Source organism: Aethalodelphis obliquidens, unplaced genomic scaffold (genome assembly GCF_003676395.1).
Source record: "Aethalodelphis obliquidens isolate GAN/ISIS:26980383/991018 unplaced genomic scaffold, ASM367639v1 scaffold36, whole genome shotgun sequence".
NCBI lineage: Eukaryota > Metazoa > Chordata > Mammalia > Artiodactyla > Delphinidae > Aethalodelphis > Aethalodelphis obliquidens.
The window spans coordinates 3,994,404-4,013,148 of NW_020837980.1; the positions used below are offsets into that span (position 1 = coordinate 3,994,404).

Below are 18,745 nucleotides of genomic sequence, written 5' to 3' on the forward strand. Positions count from 1 at the left end.
TTCTTACAGTCTATGCACCTACATGAACACATCATTATTGCCCAGAGTCCATAGTTTACGTTAGAGTTCACTCTTGGAGATGTACACTCTTTGAGTTTTAACAAATACATAATGACATGTACTCACCATTACAGTACCTGTAGTTTTACTGCCCTGAAAATTCCCAGTTTTGTCTATTCATCCCTCCTTTCCCTCTGGGTGTAAATTTTGTACTTGCTGAGTTTGAACTGTGATACAGGTGACTTTGGATGTTAGTTATATAAAGATATAGATTAAAGGATATAAAATAGGATTATATCTAAAGATACAAAGTTATTGTTGAAAATGTTAGAAATATTAGAGAGAAGAAATACTTTTATTCTTGGTTTTGTTCTTCAGAATAAGTAATTTCATGAGTTATGTAAATGCAACAATTTTGTAAAAAAAAAAAAATCTTCAAGCAACTAATGTGTTTTTAGTGGCAAAGTATATTTAAAAAGAAAATCTAAGCATGAGTTCTCAAATGAATACTTTGTTCTCTATAATCCTATACCTTATATGCTGATGTTCTTTTTAAAAATTATAGGTAGAATATAATAGTTCGTTTAGAATGGTCTTGTCATAGGATAAAGTTCAGGTTTCTTTGGAAAAGGCAGACACTAGGTGATATTAAATGTCACTGTGGCCTGGTTTGTAATGAGAATTGGATGCTTCTGTGTGGATTTAACCCCCAGTAACATGCCCCTTTAAGTCCATCACATCTATTATGTGGCCCCTTATTTGTCTCATTCTTTGTATCTGTAACACTTTATTCAGTGCCCGACAAAAACTAAGAATTTTGTTATTGCTGCGTGCATGCATGAAAGATGAATTTAGATATTCAGGTGAACAGAAGTTCTTTCTTGGTGACCCTGATTCCACCAATAATGGACATGTAATTAGTGTCCACACATTCATTACTGATGGAATTAGACAGACTTAAGGACCCCAGCTGTTACACCTCTAGCCATACTCCCTCACTTTTCCTGCTTTCAAGGAAATGACCAAAGAATACTTGGGACTTTATTTTAGAATAAAGTTATGTAATAATAAATGTATGGCTTAGCTAAGTCAACTACCTGTGTTATTTTTAAAATAGTGTTGGCTTTCTCTGTGTGTCTTACTGTATTTGTTAACTATTGCTTGTTTTTGTATTTAGGATGCTACAGCTGATTCAGAGTAGACTGCAAGAAGAACATTCACTTCAAGATGTGATCTTTAAAAGTGCTTTTAAAAGTGCATCAACAGCACTTCCACCAAGGTGGGAGATTTTGTGAGACTATTTATTAAGAATTTATTGGGGCTTCCCTGGTGGCGCAGTGCTTGAGAGTCCGCCTGCCGATGCAGGGGACATGGGTTCGTGCCCTGGTCCGGGAAGATCCCACATGCCGCAGAGCGGCTGGGCCCGTGAGCCATGGCCACTGAGCCTGCGCGTCCGGAGCCTGTGTTCCGCAACGGGAGAGGCCACAACAGTGAGAGGCCCGCGTACCACAAAAAAAAAAAAAGAAAAAAAAAAGAATTTATTGTGACATAATTTTAGTATTGGTTTACTCCTCTGAATCTTATATTTCTTAGAGAAAATGTAATCATTCTGTATGATGAGATGTCTTTTTTTTTTTTTTTGGCCGCACCGTGCGGCATATGGGATCTTAGTTCCCCAACCAGGGATTGAACCCGCACCCCCTGCAGTGGAAGCGCGGAATCTTAACCACTGGACCGCCAGGGAAGTCTCAAGATGTCTTTTTTACTCTTAAATTTATGGCCTATGATACTGATCAGGATTATCCCAAATATTATTTTCATTTTTATGTGTGTATGGTATACCTTCATATAAAATTGTACTAGGTTTTAAGAACAAATTAATTTCATTTACCATTATGAAGATGTATAAAGTTTTGTTAGGAATTTCATGTTTTTATTTCACTTTTTGTCTCTTTTATAGATTAGAAGAGCTGATATTTGGAAATGCTATAATCATGAAAATGATCATTTAAATTTAAAAATATACAGAGGTTTTACATTTGCTTAGGAAGAAAATGTTATTGTCTATTTGAAGTTAAGTGGCATGCCCTTCCCTTACTCATTCTTTTTCCCAACGCTTCCTGTCCCCTAAAGTACCAGAAACATGATAAAAGCATGTCTTTGTTGGACTAGTAATTCTTTACTTTTAATTTTTCTTCTCTCATTAGACTTAGTCCTCTGGTTAAATTTGAATGACCTTGAAATTTATATTTGTGTAAATAATATATATATATAATAATTATATAATTTTTTTCATTTTGTAGATGTTTTTTAATAAAAGTGTAGACTTCAAAAAACTGCTATTCTACTTTTGACATTTAGAACATTATCTAAAAATTGATCTTTAGGGATTTTTTTTTTTTCCCATCTATAAAATTTTCTCACCAGAAATATGGTGACTATATTGAATACGCTGTAAGTAATTCAAATGTATCTTGTTGTAACAGGGAAGATGATTCATCACAGCCTCCAGATGCTTGCAGAATTCGTGGTCATCTATATGTCAATAAAGTAGCGGGGAATTTTCACATAACTGTGGGCAAGTATGTTCTTTTCACTTACTGAAAATACTTTAAACAAGTTGGCAGTTTGGTTAAAAGTAAATTCTTTGTTAATCAAATAATATATAACTAACCACTAGAGAACTCTTAAAATGTGTATTTTTTATGTCTTCAGCCTTCAACCTCAGGATAGAGAAGACTACTAACTTTAAAAACTACTGCTTCAAAACAAAAGAAAAATAGTCATGTCATATTTCATATATTAAAGTATATAAGTTGTAGGTAAATATGAATTAAAACCTTCAGCTTGCCAAGTTTTAGTAGCCAGAAAGCTCTTACCTAGACATTTCATTAATTTGTTCATTTTGTTGGATATTAGGTTTTTGTTTTGTTTTTCCTTTTGGTGATCCTCATCAAAATATAATCCCTGACCAGTACGAGACAAGTATTTTGATGTAGTTAGAAATATGTCTGGGATAAAGTTAAATTGGGTAAATGTTAAGGAAAAATATCAGACCACCTGCCTTCATGAGCAGAACCCAACACAGAAACTGTCATATAATAAACACTTGGTAAATTCCTGAATGAATAAATAGATTCTCTGATTATCTCCTCTCTCTTTCTCTGCTTTTCTCCCTGCCTTCCTTCCTTCCATCTAGACTTGCAAAGCTGAACAATTCTTCATTGCAAAAGAAGAGTATTTTTTGAGTACTTGCTATGTGCAAAGTACCATGGTAGATACTAAAGATGAAGCAGTGAAAAACAGAGAAGGGGTTTTTGCCCTTATGATGCTGACATTCTGTGAGAGAATCTGAATTTTAAACAGTGAATTACACTAATAATTATTTAATTATAGTTGTATTGAAGTTATAAAGGAAAACTATGGCTGATAAGAAACTATATAACAAGGTACCTGACCTACTCTGCAAGTCAGTGGAGGCTTTATTGAGGGAAACCTTTGAACACTAATGGATGGTTAGGAATTTTATATATAAAAGGAGAGAATGGCATCTAGACTGAGGGAAAGGCCATAGAGCAGGACAGAGCGTGGCTGGAGATTTTTTAAATATATAGAGACAGCATTAGACTTCTATGCAAAATTATTTCAGTGTTTACAGTGATCAGATCAAATCAGGCATTTGCTTTGTCTTTGTTTTGTTTTTTTGGCCGTGCCACATGGGTTGTGAGATCTTACTTCCTCAACCAGGGGTTAAACCCGGGCCCTCGGCAGTGAAAGTGCTGAGTCCTAACCACTGGGCTGCCAGGGAATTCCCTGCTTTGTCTTTGTTATCCCACTCTTCTTAACATTCATGTTTTGTTGTTTTGTTACTGTTGCCAGGACCTATTCTCTCCATCCCCAACCTGTAGATGGGAACCTTAGAATTTCTTGGTATCATATAGTCAACAAATGATAGTTGGCTCAAAGAAATTTAGAAGGTTTTATTGCACTTCTGAATAAAAACAATATCCTACTCCAAAACTAACTGAAAGAGGGAAACGTTGACAAATATTGGAAGAACTTCTATATTTTGGCCTTTGTTCTCAATTTCACTTACCTCTCCATGTGATAACTCATCTTATCAATAAGAGAGGCCAAATGGAAAAGCATTTGGTTTGTATCCTATCCTTATCTTATCTGGGATTTTGAAAATCGGGAATGTCAACTCTAAACCCCAGTTAAGCAAAATGTTATCTCCCAGCAAAAATACCTGGATTCCAAAAAAGTACTCAATTACTACTATTATAATTTGAATTTCATTAATAAGTTTCTAAAAATTTGTTTTCTCTCTTGTTATGTAACTACATAATATCTTCAGTTTTGCATCTTGGCCCACAAAACCTAAAATATTTACTGTCTGACTCTTTACAGAAAACGTTTGCCAACCCCCAGTTTATTGCATTACTGAGATGAGATTTACCTACTTAAATCATGGGCCAAGTATGTTGTTATATTATTTTATACTAAGAAAATTATATAACTTAGGAAAGATCCCCTTTATGATTTTAATTAGTTATGTATTTAAATGTTATTACTTTAATCTTTTCTTCCTCCTTTCAGGGCAATTCCACATCCCCGAGGTCATGCACACTTGGCAGCACTTGTCAACCACGACTGTAAGCAGTTTCTGAAATTTCTTTCTGTGAAGATGTCCTTGCAAAACAAGTGTGTTTTTTAATTTTTAGTGCAGGTGCGAGGTAGGGCTTTGGAAGTGGGGTATGCCGAAAGAAGATATCTAAAGGAGAAAATAAATGATCTAACTTATTGACTAATCCATTTTCTCTTGTCTTTAAGCTACCTATATTTCTTTTTAGCCATAGCTCAGAAGTTGCTGAGGTAGGGAGAAGCACCCTTGGTGTGCTTTATATCACTTAGTACACATTTCTGCTAATTTTTTTTTTTTCTGATAGTTTTTACAGATAGTGAAGAGAATATATTTGAAACTTGTTTAAATATGTAAATTTAAATCTGGACATTTACACACATATATAAAGTATTCAAGTTAGTTTTGTGTAATGATTATCATAAAACTTAGTTTTTAAAGTCTCCTTTAGACAACAAAAACAAGTAATAAATTCCATAAAAAACAAGTTTAGTTACATAAATGTGCTAAAGCAATAGTGTGTATTAAAAATATACCTGATCAGTTTCATGGACATCATCTCAGTTCTTCTAACACAATCCTGTTTCTATATGATGATTTGGACTAGAAAAGACTTATTTTTTTGTTTATCAGAATTAGATGTCATATTATTTCTTAGATATTAATTTGTATATAATTATGAAATTTGCGATATAGCATTTTATCAGAATGTGTTTACCTCTATACATATAATTCCCACATATTTGCATGCATTTTTCTTAAAATAATATGTTTTTAAATACTATATTATTATACCAGCAGATTTTAGATATTTTCATTTGAGAATAGGTAAGAGTGTGAACTAATCTGTAACATGTAGTTTTGAATAATTTAATTTCTCTACTTAATTTTTTTTTTTTTTTGCCTCTTAGCTTACAATTTTTCTCATAGAATAGATCATTTGTCTTTTGGAGAGCTTGTTCCAGGAATTATTAATCCTTTAGATGGAACTGAAAAAATTGCATTCGATCGTAAGTATTTAATAATTACTGTTGGAATTTGCATGTAAGCAAATAGTTCTTATAACTTTGATATTAATACATTTTAAATAAACCTCTTCCTTAACCCCCTTGTAACAGATAAACGGATAAATCTTGAAGTGGTTTAAATGGCTGATCATCTTTAAGTGGAGATGTGTGTAAGAGAATTTGTTCTAGTAGTGGATGAATTTTAAATGGTAAAAAATGAGCCATGGAACAGAATAAGAAATTAGTCAGAAGTAGTCAGGAGAAGGAGTAGAATTTAAAGGCTCTCTAAGTATATGAAAGGTTAATGTATTAAGAGGGCATAACTGCTTTTTCATGTTCAACAAAGAAAGAATAAGAACAAAAGAAAGTTTGAACATTATAAGAAAAATTTTCTTCTTTGTGTAGGTTCAGAGTTCTAAAATCTATACAATATTTACCATATCAGAAACCTCTCTAGAGAATTTTACAGACATCAGAAACCTAGAGTTCTTCTAGAATGGTTTGGTATTAACACAGTCAGAAGTAGTACAGATACCTTTTATTACTGTTTGTTTTAACCATCTATTCCATTTAAAATTTCAGTTTATGCAAATATGGATGGATTATTAAGGAATTAAAAGGTTTTTTGGTTTCTGATGTTTGTTTTTTGAAGATTTTTGGTTGCCTTTCTTCTTAAATAGTCATATTATATGCCTTAAGGACGTCTAAAGCTTCCTGTGCCACTAGGAATTCTAGCCTTTGCAAAACTGTAATTAAGGATTTCATTTTTTATTAATTCAAATAGATTTATTCATGTTCTTTTCAGTATTTTACTCTTTTAGCATAGTGTCGTAATCATACATTAAACATGTTTTATTTAGAATTCATGAGTATTTTATGTTTGTGTGGGAATGTTTCACTCAAGGAAGCTTGAGAGTACTAAATTTGGAAATGTGTGAGTAGAAACATTCTGAGAATTACAAGCTTTGTTCTGTGTAATCTCATCTTTAAGTATGTGTTCATTCTACACCAAAATACATTAAATATTACAAGAGATGCGCAATTGAAAACATGTTGGTTAATACTTTGTTTCAAGATGCTGAAATGAACTATACATTTTTGTAAAGAAGCAGATCTAAATATGAACAGATTAGTTTTCAAAAGGCTCTTTAAATTTACATGTTCAGGAAGACTAAGAGGTGTTTAGAATTATTTTATAAAATGGCATGAGATGAATGTCAGTAGGTTATTCAAAGCTTTAAAGCAGGTATACTCTTCTCCTTCCTAATATATGTTCTATTGGGCCTCTTTTTCGATAAAGAAAAAATTCAGCATTACAGATCTGTTGGATTCAGGTAACTACCCTCTCCTTCATGTAGGAATTTTGAGGGGATTACTTAGCAGTGACATGTTTAATGCTGTGCAGATTTGGACAGACCTATAGCCTTTGGAACAGTTTGTGGCTTGCAACAAAATCTAATGCAAGAGCATTTTCCCCCTGCCTGGCCATTAAGTTATCTAACAGACTTATATATTAGACAAATAGGTCTTCAGCAGTTCTCTCTCCATAGCTTAAAAGGTTTCCAATTTTCCCTGTCAAGTTTCTTTGACCCGCTTTGGCTACTGTTCATTGCATTGGACTTCATTCCGCACGTGGTGAGATTTCCTTTGTCTCTCATTTTTTTCCCTCAAGTCTAATTATCCCACCCATGTGTACAGCATTGGTTATAACCTCACCACTCTCAATTTCATCTTCTTTTTCATAAATACTTCGTACTTGAACACCTTCTCCGCTCATTTTTAGCTTATTTTTGTTTATGACGTAATAGAGATATTTGTAAAACACCTCAAAAATAAGCACAGATTGAGCAGTTCACTTTACATCAGAGAACAACTCAAAGGATGAAAGATCGTCCACAATTGATAAGCCATTTATTGGTGGTGGACAAAGTTGACACACTTGCTCTAACATTATCTGTGGTAATATTTAGGATTTAAGTTGAAATTAATAATAGAACTGGCCAAAAACTGTTTTATGTTTTTGAAAGTTATAGTGGTACAAGTGGTAGTTATAGTGGTAGGTGAAATAAGAAATGGTGAAGTTGAAACAGGCTTTGCTTTATTTTGTTAGAAACTTGTTTAATGTTAGTGTTGAAGAGACCATTAGTCTGACCTCTCCCTTCTATCTACAATTTTAACTTTCCCTCTCCTATTCTGAATTACAGTGAGATAAGAGACAGAGAAATTGAACTGATGGAAATAAAAATAAAAATTAATTCATGGTAGACACATGAAAGTACATACTGTATACCTCCATTTATATGCAATTCTAGAATAGGCAAAACGAGTCTGTAACAATAGAAGGTAGATTAGTGGTTGGCCTAGGACCAGAGGTGGAAGGGATTGACTAAAAAGGGGTTCAAAGGAACTCTTTGGGGTGATTAAAATGTTTTCTATTTTGATAGTGGTGGTGATTGTATGGATAAAAACATTTGTCAAAATTTATCAAACCATACATTTAAAATTTATATATTTTATTCATGTACTCAGTTGTCATAGACAGTTATCACCATGTGACGTGAAGTACATCGCAAACGTAATGAGGCCCTATTCACTTAACCTAGCTGAAACTATAGATAGATGTATCTAGTTCTAAATTTTCTAGAATGTAGACCTAGAGAATTAACATGTTTTGTATTATGTGAACTGTTAATTGCTTAAAATTAATTAATAATTAGTAATATACTGGTGTTTATGACTTGTATTAAACCTATAAATGCCTAATGACTATATAAATATGATCATTTTGATTACGTAGTAACCCCAGGCCATCATTGAGTTGTTTCTTTGCTTATTTTCCTACTGTAGTATTGATTCTTTGTATTTATCCAAAGGCTACATTTTGGTTTATATATCCAATAGCTAATTCAGTTTTGGTTTATTTATTTCTGTTCAGATATTAGTAGAAACTGAAAATGTGTCTTGTGGTGGTTATGCTATTATAACTTTATTTTTATTAGTTTCTGTACTATAAAGAAATGCTTTTATTTTCCATATTTTGTAAAAGGATGATAACGATTATAAAAGATATCTAACTAGATAACTAGCTCATCTTTTTTGACATCTTCTAATAGATGTGTGTCTGTGTCTGTGTGACTATTTTATGCTTACTGAGAACTTGTTTTACCAAATGTGAATATATTGCTTTCATTGATTCTTTTATAATATTTTTTTGTTAGACATTAAGTTATAAGTAGCATTAAATTTCAGATTAGATGTATTTAATAGAAGGCTGATGTATTTGGCAGTAGTTTCATTGCTACTGGATTGATGAAAAAAACCTACATTTTGTTTTTATTCTAGACAACCAGATGTTCCAATATTTTATTACAATCGTGCCAACAAAACTCCATACATATAAAATTTCAGCAGACACCCATCAGTTTTCTGTGACAGAAAGGGTAAGTTGAATCCAACTGGTAAAATTATTTTTTTAAAGCATTTTATAGTCCCGCTACAAAATTAGTTTGGAGTTTCAGGTAATGCCCTCCCCCATTTAAAATTTGAAATGCATTGACATTTTATTTTAAGTCAATAAAATATCAGAAATGGGTATTAAGTATGTTTTGGAGTAAGAAAAGAAGTAGATTTAAAAAATCTGGAATGTTTTCCATTCAATTAGTAAAAAATTATTAAACTATGATATTAATTATTTTACTCTTAATATCTTAATACTTGTTTTCCCATGTACTGGTATAAGCAGTTTTTTTTAATCTGCCAGCAGATTTTCTGATTTCTCTGTTATTTATTTTTTACTTAATGTATCTACCCTGGGACACGCATGGTTATTGTGACTCAGATAGCAGATTTAGAGGGTTTGCCTTCCTAATTTAGGGCTTCATCTTCATCTGATTGAGAGGACAGACATTCTGCAACCTTAGGGTGGAGTGGCCTTATAAGTAAATATTGATAATGAGAAGCAGAATTTTGGAATTGGGCAGTTTAACAGATTTCTCACTTACTCTGGGACCATGTTTTCTTTCTTTCTTTCATTCTTTTTGTTGTTAATTTTTAATTTTTATAAGCTATGTTTTCTTATTGTGTTCAAGAATGGTGAATATTCAAATACTAGTATCCAGAAGAATTCCAGAATTTAAGTGCTTTTAAAAATTTGCTTTCGGGCTTCCCTGGTGGCGCAGTGGTTGAGAGTCCGTCTGCCGATGCAGGGGACACAGGTTCGTGCCCCGGTCCAGGAGGATCCCACGTGCCGTGGAGCGGCTGGGCCCGTGAGCCAGGGCCGCTGAGCCTGCGCGTCCGGAGCCTGTGCTCCACAACGGGAGAGGCCACAGCAGTGAGAGGCCCGTGTACAGCAAAAAAAAGAAAAATAAAATAAAATTTGCTTTCCTCCATATGAAATTTTCCTTTGATAGTCTTATAACTTGTGTTGACTATGTCCTCAGTAATTGTAGAGTTTTCCTTATTCTTGGGAAACTAAATACTAAAGTTTTTAGGGGTGAAGTGTCATGTGTTTATAACTTTTCAAATGGTTCAGGAGGAAAAATCAAGTATGTGTAACTCGGTGTGTGTGTGTGCGCATGCGCATGCTCACGTGCAGAGAGAAATAGAAACTAGGTAAAGTGTCTACAAGTATATATTGTGCTTTTTAGCATTTCTTTATGGGTGGGGAGATAACCATTTCTCACTAAGGTTGGCAACACCTGAAGGTCAGGCAGTCTACACCACAGCACGACTTTGGGGAAAACAGGCATGCATACATTGCTAAGGAAAATGGCATAGTCTCTTGGAAGGGAGTTTGGCAATATCTGCAAAATGACATATGCATTTACCTTTTGACCCAGCAATCCCACTTCTAGAAATTAAATCCAAAGATATGGTGGAAAAAAAGTGATGTTGTATATGAGATTATTCGTTTTGTTACTTGTAATGACAGAAGACTGGAAGCAACCCAAGTGATACATCGACACAATGGAGGAACATGCAACTTTAAAAAAAAGAGAGAGAAAGATATCTATATACTGATACGAAATTATCTCCAGGATGTATTTTAAATAACAAAAATAACAAGAAAAAAAAAAAGAATCACAGAGCATTTGACCTTTGTGGGATGTGTTAGTACTGATAGGACAACTACAGTGGTTGTATTTCACTTTAAAAAAAAAAGGAGTAACTGGAGTTGGTAGAGTGGAGGATGAGAAGGACAGGGCTGACCTTCATTGGTCCTAGACCAAAAGCGAATCATTATGAGTCTTTTGTTATGTAGACACCGTGATCCCTAAAACAATATCCACTCACATAGGTGATGACAATATATTTATAATTTTGGCAAAATATTGAACTTATCAGAACTTAAAGATGAAGTCACTTTATATTGGAAACTTGATCAATGGCTTATAAGGCTCTGTTGTGCTAATAGGCAAAGAGGTTTTGTAATGCCCACATGAAATTGTTTTAATTTCCCACGTTACTTGTCTTCCTAAAGCTTGCAGTTTAGTTACAGCTTAGTAAAAACAGGTAGGGCCTGACACAAAAATCATAGCAAAGCACTGTGGTAGCATAGTTGTTTCATGCTATAATAGAAATTTGCAAACTTGAGTTTTGAAGTGTAAACAGAATGGAATGAAACAATATATTCTCACTCAGTGTGCACACTGTGGTAGGTTTATAATTTTAGTTACGCTCCTTTCAAGAAAAATTTCCTTTAAAAACTGAACCAGTAGCTCAGATATTGATATCTTTCAAATTAATGTATTATGTTTTCTTCCTGTACTCCATCTCATATAGTTTAAAATGAACAACAGCAATTGAAATTGGTTTTAAATCTTATCATTCAAATGACAGGAAGTAGATAGAATTATTTTGTAAATTCTTAGCAAAGAAATAATACAAAAAGTATGTCAAAATAGGAATGTAGTTTTCATTGATTTGGTCAATGAGGAATGTGCCATATAAACTCTTGAGTTTAGTAGAAACCTTGTAGATGTAAAGTGACCTTTTTGAGAAAACAGTAAAAAATGATTCTGTTCTTTTGATTGCTTCAAAAGCTAACCATACAAAGAATACAGAATAATTTGCTTATTTCTGGAGAGCTTGATCTAGTAGGACAATTCATAAAGAGATTTGGATGTCCCTCTTGTTCAGGAGGGCTGGAGGGCTTCATATTGACTGTATACAAGTAACCTAATGATATGAATCCTGTTTGTCTCTTCCTCCTCTCTCTCCCCTTCCTTTTGCCTTCCTTTAGGAACGTGTCATTAACCATGCTGCAGGCAGCCATGGAGTCTCTGGGATTTTTATGAAATATGATCTCAGCTCTCTTATGGTGACAGTTACTGAGGAGCATATGCCATTCTGGCAGTTTTTTGTAAGGCTTTGTGGTATTGTTGGAGGAATCTTCTCAACAACAGGTTAAGATTCATTCCTTTTTTTGTCTAATTTCTAAAAGTTCTGCTAACATTAAAAATCAAGATGCTTTTACTTAAAAGGGGAAAGAAATATACACATTCTCATGTTTTGATACTTAAAGAACTTTTTCTTTAAGATTTAATTTCAAACCTCAAAAATTGTATTGATTAAGCATTACACATAACTAAGTTCACTGCATTCAGTGATTTATGGGAGATTACTTAGTGTGCTAGAGAGAGCCTAGGATTGGACCCAAGTTCTGTCATTTACATGGTGATAGCTTTGTGTAGGTCACCTAAATTTTCTGAAATTGTTTTCTCTATATAAAAATGAGAATAATAATATCTAACTTGCAAGTGTGTTATAGGATTAGATGAGAAAATGCCTAGAAATAGTAGATACTTTGAATGTAAATTTTCTTTTTCAGTTAAGGTATTTTTAACTGTACACAATGTAAAATTGTATTTTATGGTATGTTGAACTATGAAATATGTGAAACCAAATTTTTAGTCAGTAATGTTTTTATGACTTTTGGTCTTTTCACCATAAGATTATGGGATTCTCTCAAAGATAACTTGCAGAATTGTAATTGTGAAAATTTGATAGTTGAGTATAATAGATAAGGAAACAGTTCCTTTTTTATCCTAACCTCTATTTAATATTACATGGAGTTTATATAGTTTGAATTATATTTTTAAAATGGATGAATAGCTTTTCTTATGAAAGTTTTTATCACTGCTTTATTTAGATTCATTTAAATTTATGGTGCTAGTAGTATTTATTTTTCAAAATTGTGTAGGTGTGAGACATATTAAGCACCTTTGAAAAGATTGCTTTGTCAAGGCCATGAATTATGTGGCTTTGTGATTTTGAAGAGAAATTCATTTATTTTAAAATTCAATTGTCTTGATATTTTTGACTGTGAAAGTGAATAAAGCAAACTGTTTCCTTCCTTATCTATTCCTTTATAATAGTTTTTTATTCTTACTTACAAAATTAGGAAATGAATAACTTAGGAAGAAATTACATTAAAAGCATAATTTAATTAAAAACATAAACTTATTTTTTATTACAGGCATGTTACATGGAATTGGAAAATTTATAGTCGAAATAATTTACTGTCGTTTCAGACTTGGAGCCTACAAACCCGTCAGTTCTGTAAGTGGTGTAGTATAAATGGTGCTGATCTCTAAGTCATAGTATCATTGTTAAATCTAAATAGTAGCTCTTGGCGCCCAGAAAGAAATTGCCCAAAATAAAGTGTTGTGTTTAGAGGAAATAGTGTAAGGAATAAAACTAATGCTTCGGTCTTTTTATTCCTCCCTAGGTTCCCTTTGAAGATGGCCACACAGACAACCACTTACCTCTTTTAGAAAATAATACACATTAGCACCTCCCAAGTAAAGGAGAAAAACTTTTTGTCTGAGATGTAAAACGTTTTTAATAATAAAATATTGTGCAATATATTCAAAGAAAAGAAAATATGAATGAGAAGCAGGAATCACCCTAGGGGAAAAAAAAAAACGAAAAAAACCCAAACTGAAATCCTATGTGTGTTGTGTCTGTTACAAATGTCCTAGAAGAAATTATACAGCTAATCTAATCAGTGAATAAGCCCAACTGGAATATTGCGTTGAAGATGACCCCTTCTGATATTTTCATAGCAACGGCAGTATCGAAATCAAACCTTGCTTCTTGATGACAAAGAGCCTGAAGGAAGAAGTCAAACCACATCTAAAGAAAATGGCATTGATAAGTGCAAATGTTTGCATCTGTTTGTTTTTAAAAGATATGATGTCAGAATAAAATATGTAAAACATGTGGAAAACTAGTCTAGACTTTAAAAAGTGTGGTCAGGTCACATTGTTGATAAAGGAAGAGAGGGCGGGGCCCCTGTGTTATAGCCATATTACTGTTAAGCCATAACGACAAGACCATTTATCCAATAATTCAGTCTTAGGACGGTTACTGCTTTTCTTTAAACTCTGGCGATTGACTTTTCTGATCAGGGCAGGGTCGTGAAAGACTAAGGTGAATTCTTACAGGGGCAGGTACATAGATGCTGTAATATGTAACAGAGGTATCATTCACAAATTATATAGTGGGCACTTACACAGGGAGAAGAAAGCACATGTTTAAAAAAAATGCTAAGTTTCCTAATCTGATCCTTATTATTGGTATACTTTGGGAACAGGGGGTGAGTAATAAAAAGATCAACTACTAATGATGAAAATTACCAGTCTGTAAAAGATTAAGAGGATAAGTAGCATATTTTGTGTGTGTTGTGGTGAGTGGGCAACAGGGTAACTTTAAATAAAATAGAAGCATGAGGCAAATATTTAAGTAAGACAAGATAATGTCAGATCTGAGAGGTTATAATATTAAACAATGTCCGTTAAACTGTAAAACTGTATTATGAAAGAAGTATCTGCATTCAGAATGTCCTGAATGTGATTGATTTTGTATTAGATTGTGTTGGTCTAGCTTTCTTACTATTTAAGGATTGATTTTAAATTTATACACTATAAAAGATTGAAAATAATGAGAGGGGTATATCACTCAGGTGCTGTTAAAAACTAAATTTGGAATATGTGTGCCAATATCATTTTTCATTTTGTATTACTTAATGATAGTAGAGGAATCATCAACCAGTCTTCATGGTTTAAGTCATTTAGGGAAATGGGGAGACAAAATTCCAGGTAAGTAACAAGGCCAAGACTAAAAGACAAGATTTAAAATGGTGGTTTTTAGAGAACAGGCCATCACAAGTTAGAGTTTTTCAAATTGCATTCTTTTCAAAGGTAAAAGAAAAGTCAAACAGTTGGGGCAGATAATGTAATGGAGAGGAGAAATACTGATAGAACTACTTTTCATTCAAGCTTATGTGGAATGGTATTTTGCAGATAATAACAAGTGTCATTGTTTAAGATACACAGTTTATCACTGAGCCATTAAATTAACTGATTAATATAGGTAACAAACATGCTTTGAAAGGTTTTTGAATTCAGAAGATTCCAAATAATGAATGGTCATCTCCGTATTTCTCATTTCTTTTCTTCAGATATTATTTCCAATGAAGGTAGACTAGGAAAAGGAATTTTAATTAGAATTAAAATTTTAGCTGTTTTAGACTGAATGTCGGTTCTGTGAATCTGCTTGTCAGAAAGTTCAGTTAAGTTTCAGGGTTTTTTTTTTAATAGGAGGAAAAATATTGATTTAGAATTATTTTCTTTCAGTTAGGATTATGACAGTTAAGTATCTTTAAGAAGGATTTTAAAAATTATTCTCGTACTTATATATGATTTTTAATTGTTTCTGTGTTTTCCAAATACCATATTAAAATTTTAATGGAATTAATCTGTCCCATTAAAACTGACTATAAAAGGAATTTCTTCGAAGCAAAATCCTACTTTGCCATTGATTTCCATTTTAAAAGTTAAGAAAGGTTTCCACCTGAAACTCCTCAAATAGGGTCAGATTTGGGGCAATCAAAGTATTAAGATTCTGACCAGCGCTTTGTATGATGAATGATGAAGTATACTTGCATGTTAGGATTTATTAGGAGTTTTTGACCTCACCAAGTGTTTCTTTTCCACTGCAGAGAACACTGTACTGGCCTATTACGTAGCCTTGGTGTGTGCCTGGGGTGCCTCCAGTAGGATACCCAACTTTATTACTCAATCCTCTTTATTAGGGCATTCATAATATCTATATATATATATTCCATCCTAAATATTTTTAAGAGTTGAGATCTCAAATTATGTGAAATGTGGTTTTTTTAAACTGTTTGCATATATTGGCCTATAAAAGGAGATGAAACGTTTAGGTGAATAATTCTCTGCTACAGTATTTGTACACCTCAGACTACCTCCTAGTAAAAGCTTAACTCAATATGAGAAATACAAAATTATTTCTAATTCTCAACTTAGGTGATTAATACTACACTTTTCTCGTATACATTTTATGATATAAAGCACTGAATTTTTATAATAAATAATTTACTAATGCAGACAAAGTTTACAATCTTTAATACTAACTAACTTTGGAATTCATAAAGGAATGACTAAGATCTCCTAATTTTTTAATGGTATAAGTAGACATATGTTATGCATTGTCTTTTTATGTCTTAGGTTAGTAATTCAAGTAACAAAATAAATTTATATGCAACCCCCTTGCTTCAAAATTTAAAATTTTGAATCTTAAACTTCAGTTCGAGATGCATAATTTTGAATGTTCAAAAATTACTTAAACATGACTCTTAGGATCTTTAAAATCTCATCATGCCCTTTAACCTAGTACTTAAGTTCCTCCCTTTCTATTTGGAGCTGTAGCAAACCTTCAAAGTGAGTCACCTTTTGTCAGCACTATCCAAATAGATCACTATTTGTTCACTACCTTATGGTATGATGTCTGGAGTAATATCCAAGTAATTTCTTTATTGTAGTTCCCCCCCCCAGCCCTTTTGAAATATTTTAGTGACAGTATCACTTATCATTATTTTAAGAGTAGGAAACAAACTGCCTTGGATTTTTTGGTTTTCTTGTAGTTTTTTTATTGTGTTGTTTTAAGAGAAAAAAACCATAAAAGACTCATTTAGTGTCTCAATCCTGAACATTTGGACTCTAAATAAAATAAATTGTACAACTTCTTTGTCCCTTTACGATCATGTACCCCCAAATAAGGCTCAGTTCCTCATATTTTTCTTTTTCCTTCTAGGAAAACTACAGCAATCTTTATCACTCAGTTACATTTCCTTTGCTTCAGATGGAGCTAAATTGTTGTATGAGATTGGATTCATTCTGTATTTTTCGTGTTGTGAATGGACGAGTGATGAAAATTGAGCAGTTGACTCAAGTTTATAAAGCTGTAAGCAGATTATAATCAGCAAAACATTTAATAGTTTTGTTTCAGCAACTCCAAGTTGTACTGGATATTTATCAAAAGAAATTAGATGAACAATTCTTCCAAACATCGTAACTCATTTATGCTATTTGTGTAATGATTTTAAGGTAAAACTCAGAATGAGAAGGTGTGGGGGGAAAGTGTACATTGATGAAAGCTACATACTAAAGCAGACCTTCAGCAACACGGCATATAATTATGTAATGAATATTTTGTAAATTCTGTTTCCAAGCAACTATGCAAGTCAATTTGGTGATTTCTTGTATTATACTTACCTTTAATTTCTTTAAGATATTTTTCTAGGATTGATGAAAGTTCCCCAACCCCACATCTCCCCAACCGATTCACAGTTCCAGCTTGGAACTGCTATTTCAAATAAAGTAGGGACACACATAAAATGTTCACCTGTGTGTTAAGAGAGCTGTTTCTAGCTATTAAAACTCAATTTCAGTTACCTATCCTTTGTCATAATTGTATCTACACCTCACAGGGCATTCCTGTCTTTCAAGCCAGTTACATCCCTAAAACCAGCAATTTCTATTTTTATTTTGTAATTAAAAAATGTATTTTAGTTTATTTATTTTTGGCTGCCTTGGGTCTTTGTTGCTGCACGCGGGCTTTCTCTAGTTGCAGTGAGCAGGGGCTACTCTTCGTTGCGGTGTGAGGGCTTCTCATTGCGGTGGCTTCTCGTTGCGGAGCACGGGCTCTAGGCGCCTGGGCTTCAGTAGTTGTGGCTCGCGGGCTCTGGAGTGCAGGCTCAGTAGTTGTGGCGCACGGGCTTAGTTGCTTCGTGGCATGTGGGATCTTCCCGGACCAGGGCTTGAACGCGTGTCCCCTGCATTGGCAGGTGGATTCTTAACCACTGCGCCACCAAGGAAGCCCTATTTTGTAATTTTTAAAAATATTTTTTAAAAGTAATCTAGGCAGTGAGCATTCTTCCATATCTCTTTGTGGGCACATGGGACAGTCATTACTTTTTACTCTAGGCAATTGCTTATGTTCCTAGAATATAATTATTAGATTTGCAGTTACAGAGAAAAATAGCTGTGTGGAAATTTGCATGTGATTCACATGAACTTTAAAAATTATTGATGTTTTTGGAAGCTTTAGGCTGACGTACTTTGTTATGTTCACTGTGAGATAACACACTATTTGGGTATTAGTCCCTTCTCAGATCAGTCTATTTACCTTGAGATTCTACATCAGTTTATTAAAGTGAGCTGTTAACTGGAGATGACGTTAGGTTAGTATAAAATGTGAGAAATGTTTTTCTGATTTGTGTGCTCATCTGCCTCAACTTTTTCTAGTATTAATTGCCTCAGGTGGTGACTGTCTTCAACTCTGTTTGTTACTGTATCATATATCTTATGGGTGCAGAATATAGGGATTACCAAAACTTCTTTTTAAACATAAGCTTTTCTTTGTCCTCACTGTCCCCTTCTTCCCAAAAGTAGAAGGTTCTTTCTCATTGGAGTGTATATATTAGGCGCTCAAATTAGTTTCACTTGGTCTTGATGTAAAATAACTAGAGATTTTCTTTCATGCAGATACCTACTTTTACTGCTTAATCATCACAAGCTGCTTAATCATCACAAGAGAACTTTATTCATGTCATTTCTCTAATGTCACGGGTAGAACATGCTTCAACATGTAAATGTAACCCTATTAATGGTGTCTGAAAAAAATGAAGCGTTATGGGTATGTGTTAATTTATATTCAACTGGTAGTTTATTTAGATTATATTTTTCTAGGGAGGAGGTGGGAGATCAACTGCAGTAGTCAAACACTAGAA

At 33.3% G+C, this 18,745-nt stretch overlaps 1 protein-coding gene across 2 annotated transcripts in view; it reads left to right on the forward strand.

Annotated features, from left to right (window-relative positions):
* Positions 1–16,060, forward strand: part of ERGIC2 (ERGIC and golgi 2) — a 38,557-nt gene extending 22,497 nt beyond the window's left edge. Inside the window, exons 7-14 of one of the 2 annotated variants that reach the window (XM_027129328.1) lie at positions 1,178–1,279; positions 2,487–2,582; positions 4,600–4,655; positions 5,554–5,652; positions 8,992–9,089; positions 11,891–12,053; positions 13,127–13,209; positions 13,379–15,439. In XM_027129328.1, coding sequence (XP_026985129.1) covers positions 1,178–1,279; positions 2,487–2,582; positions 4,600–4,655; positions 5,554–5,652; positions 8,992–9,089; positions 11,891–12,053; positions 13,127–13,209; positions 13,379–13,441 — 760 coding nt within the window. In that variant the 3' untranslated portion in view covers positions 13,442–15,439. Of the gene's footprint in view, positions 1–1,177; positions 1,280–2,486; positions 2,583–4,599; positions 4,656–5,553; positions 5,653–8,991; positions 9,090–11,890; positions 12,054–13,126; positions 13,210–13,378 lie in introns of both variants that reach the window. The other variant, XM_027129329.1, reaches the window with a different exon arrangement.
* Positions 16,061–18,745: the final 2,685 nt, after the last annotated feature.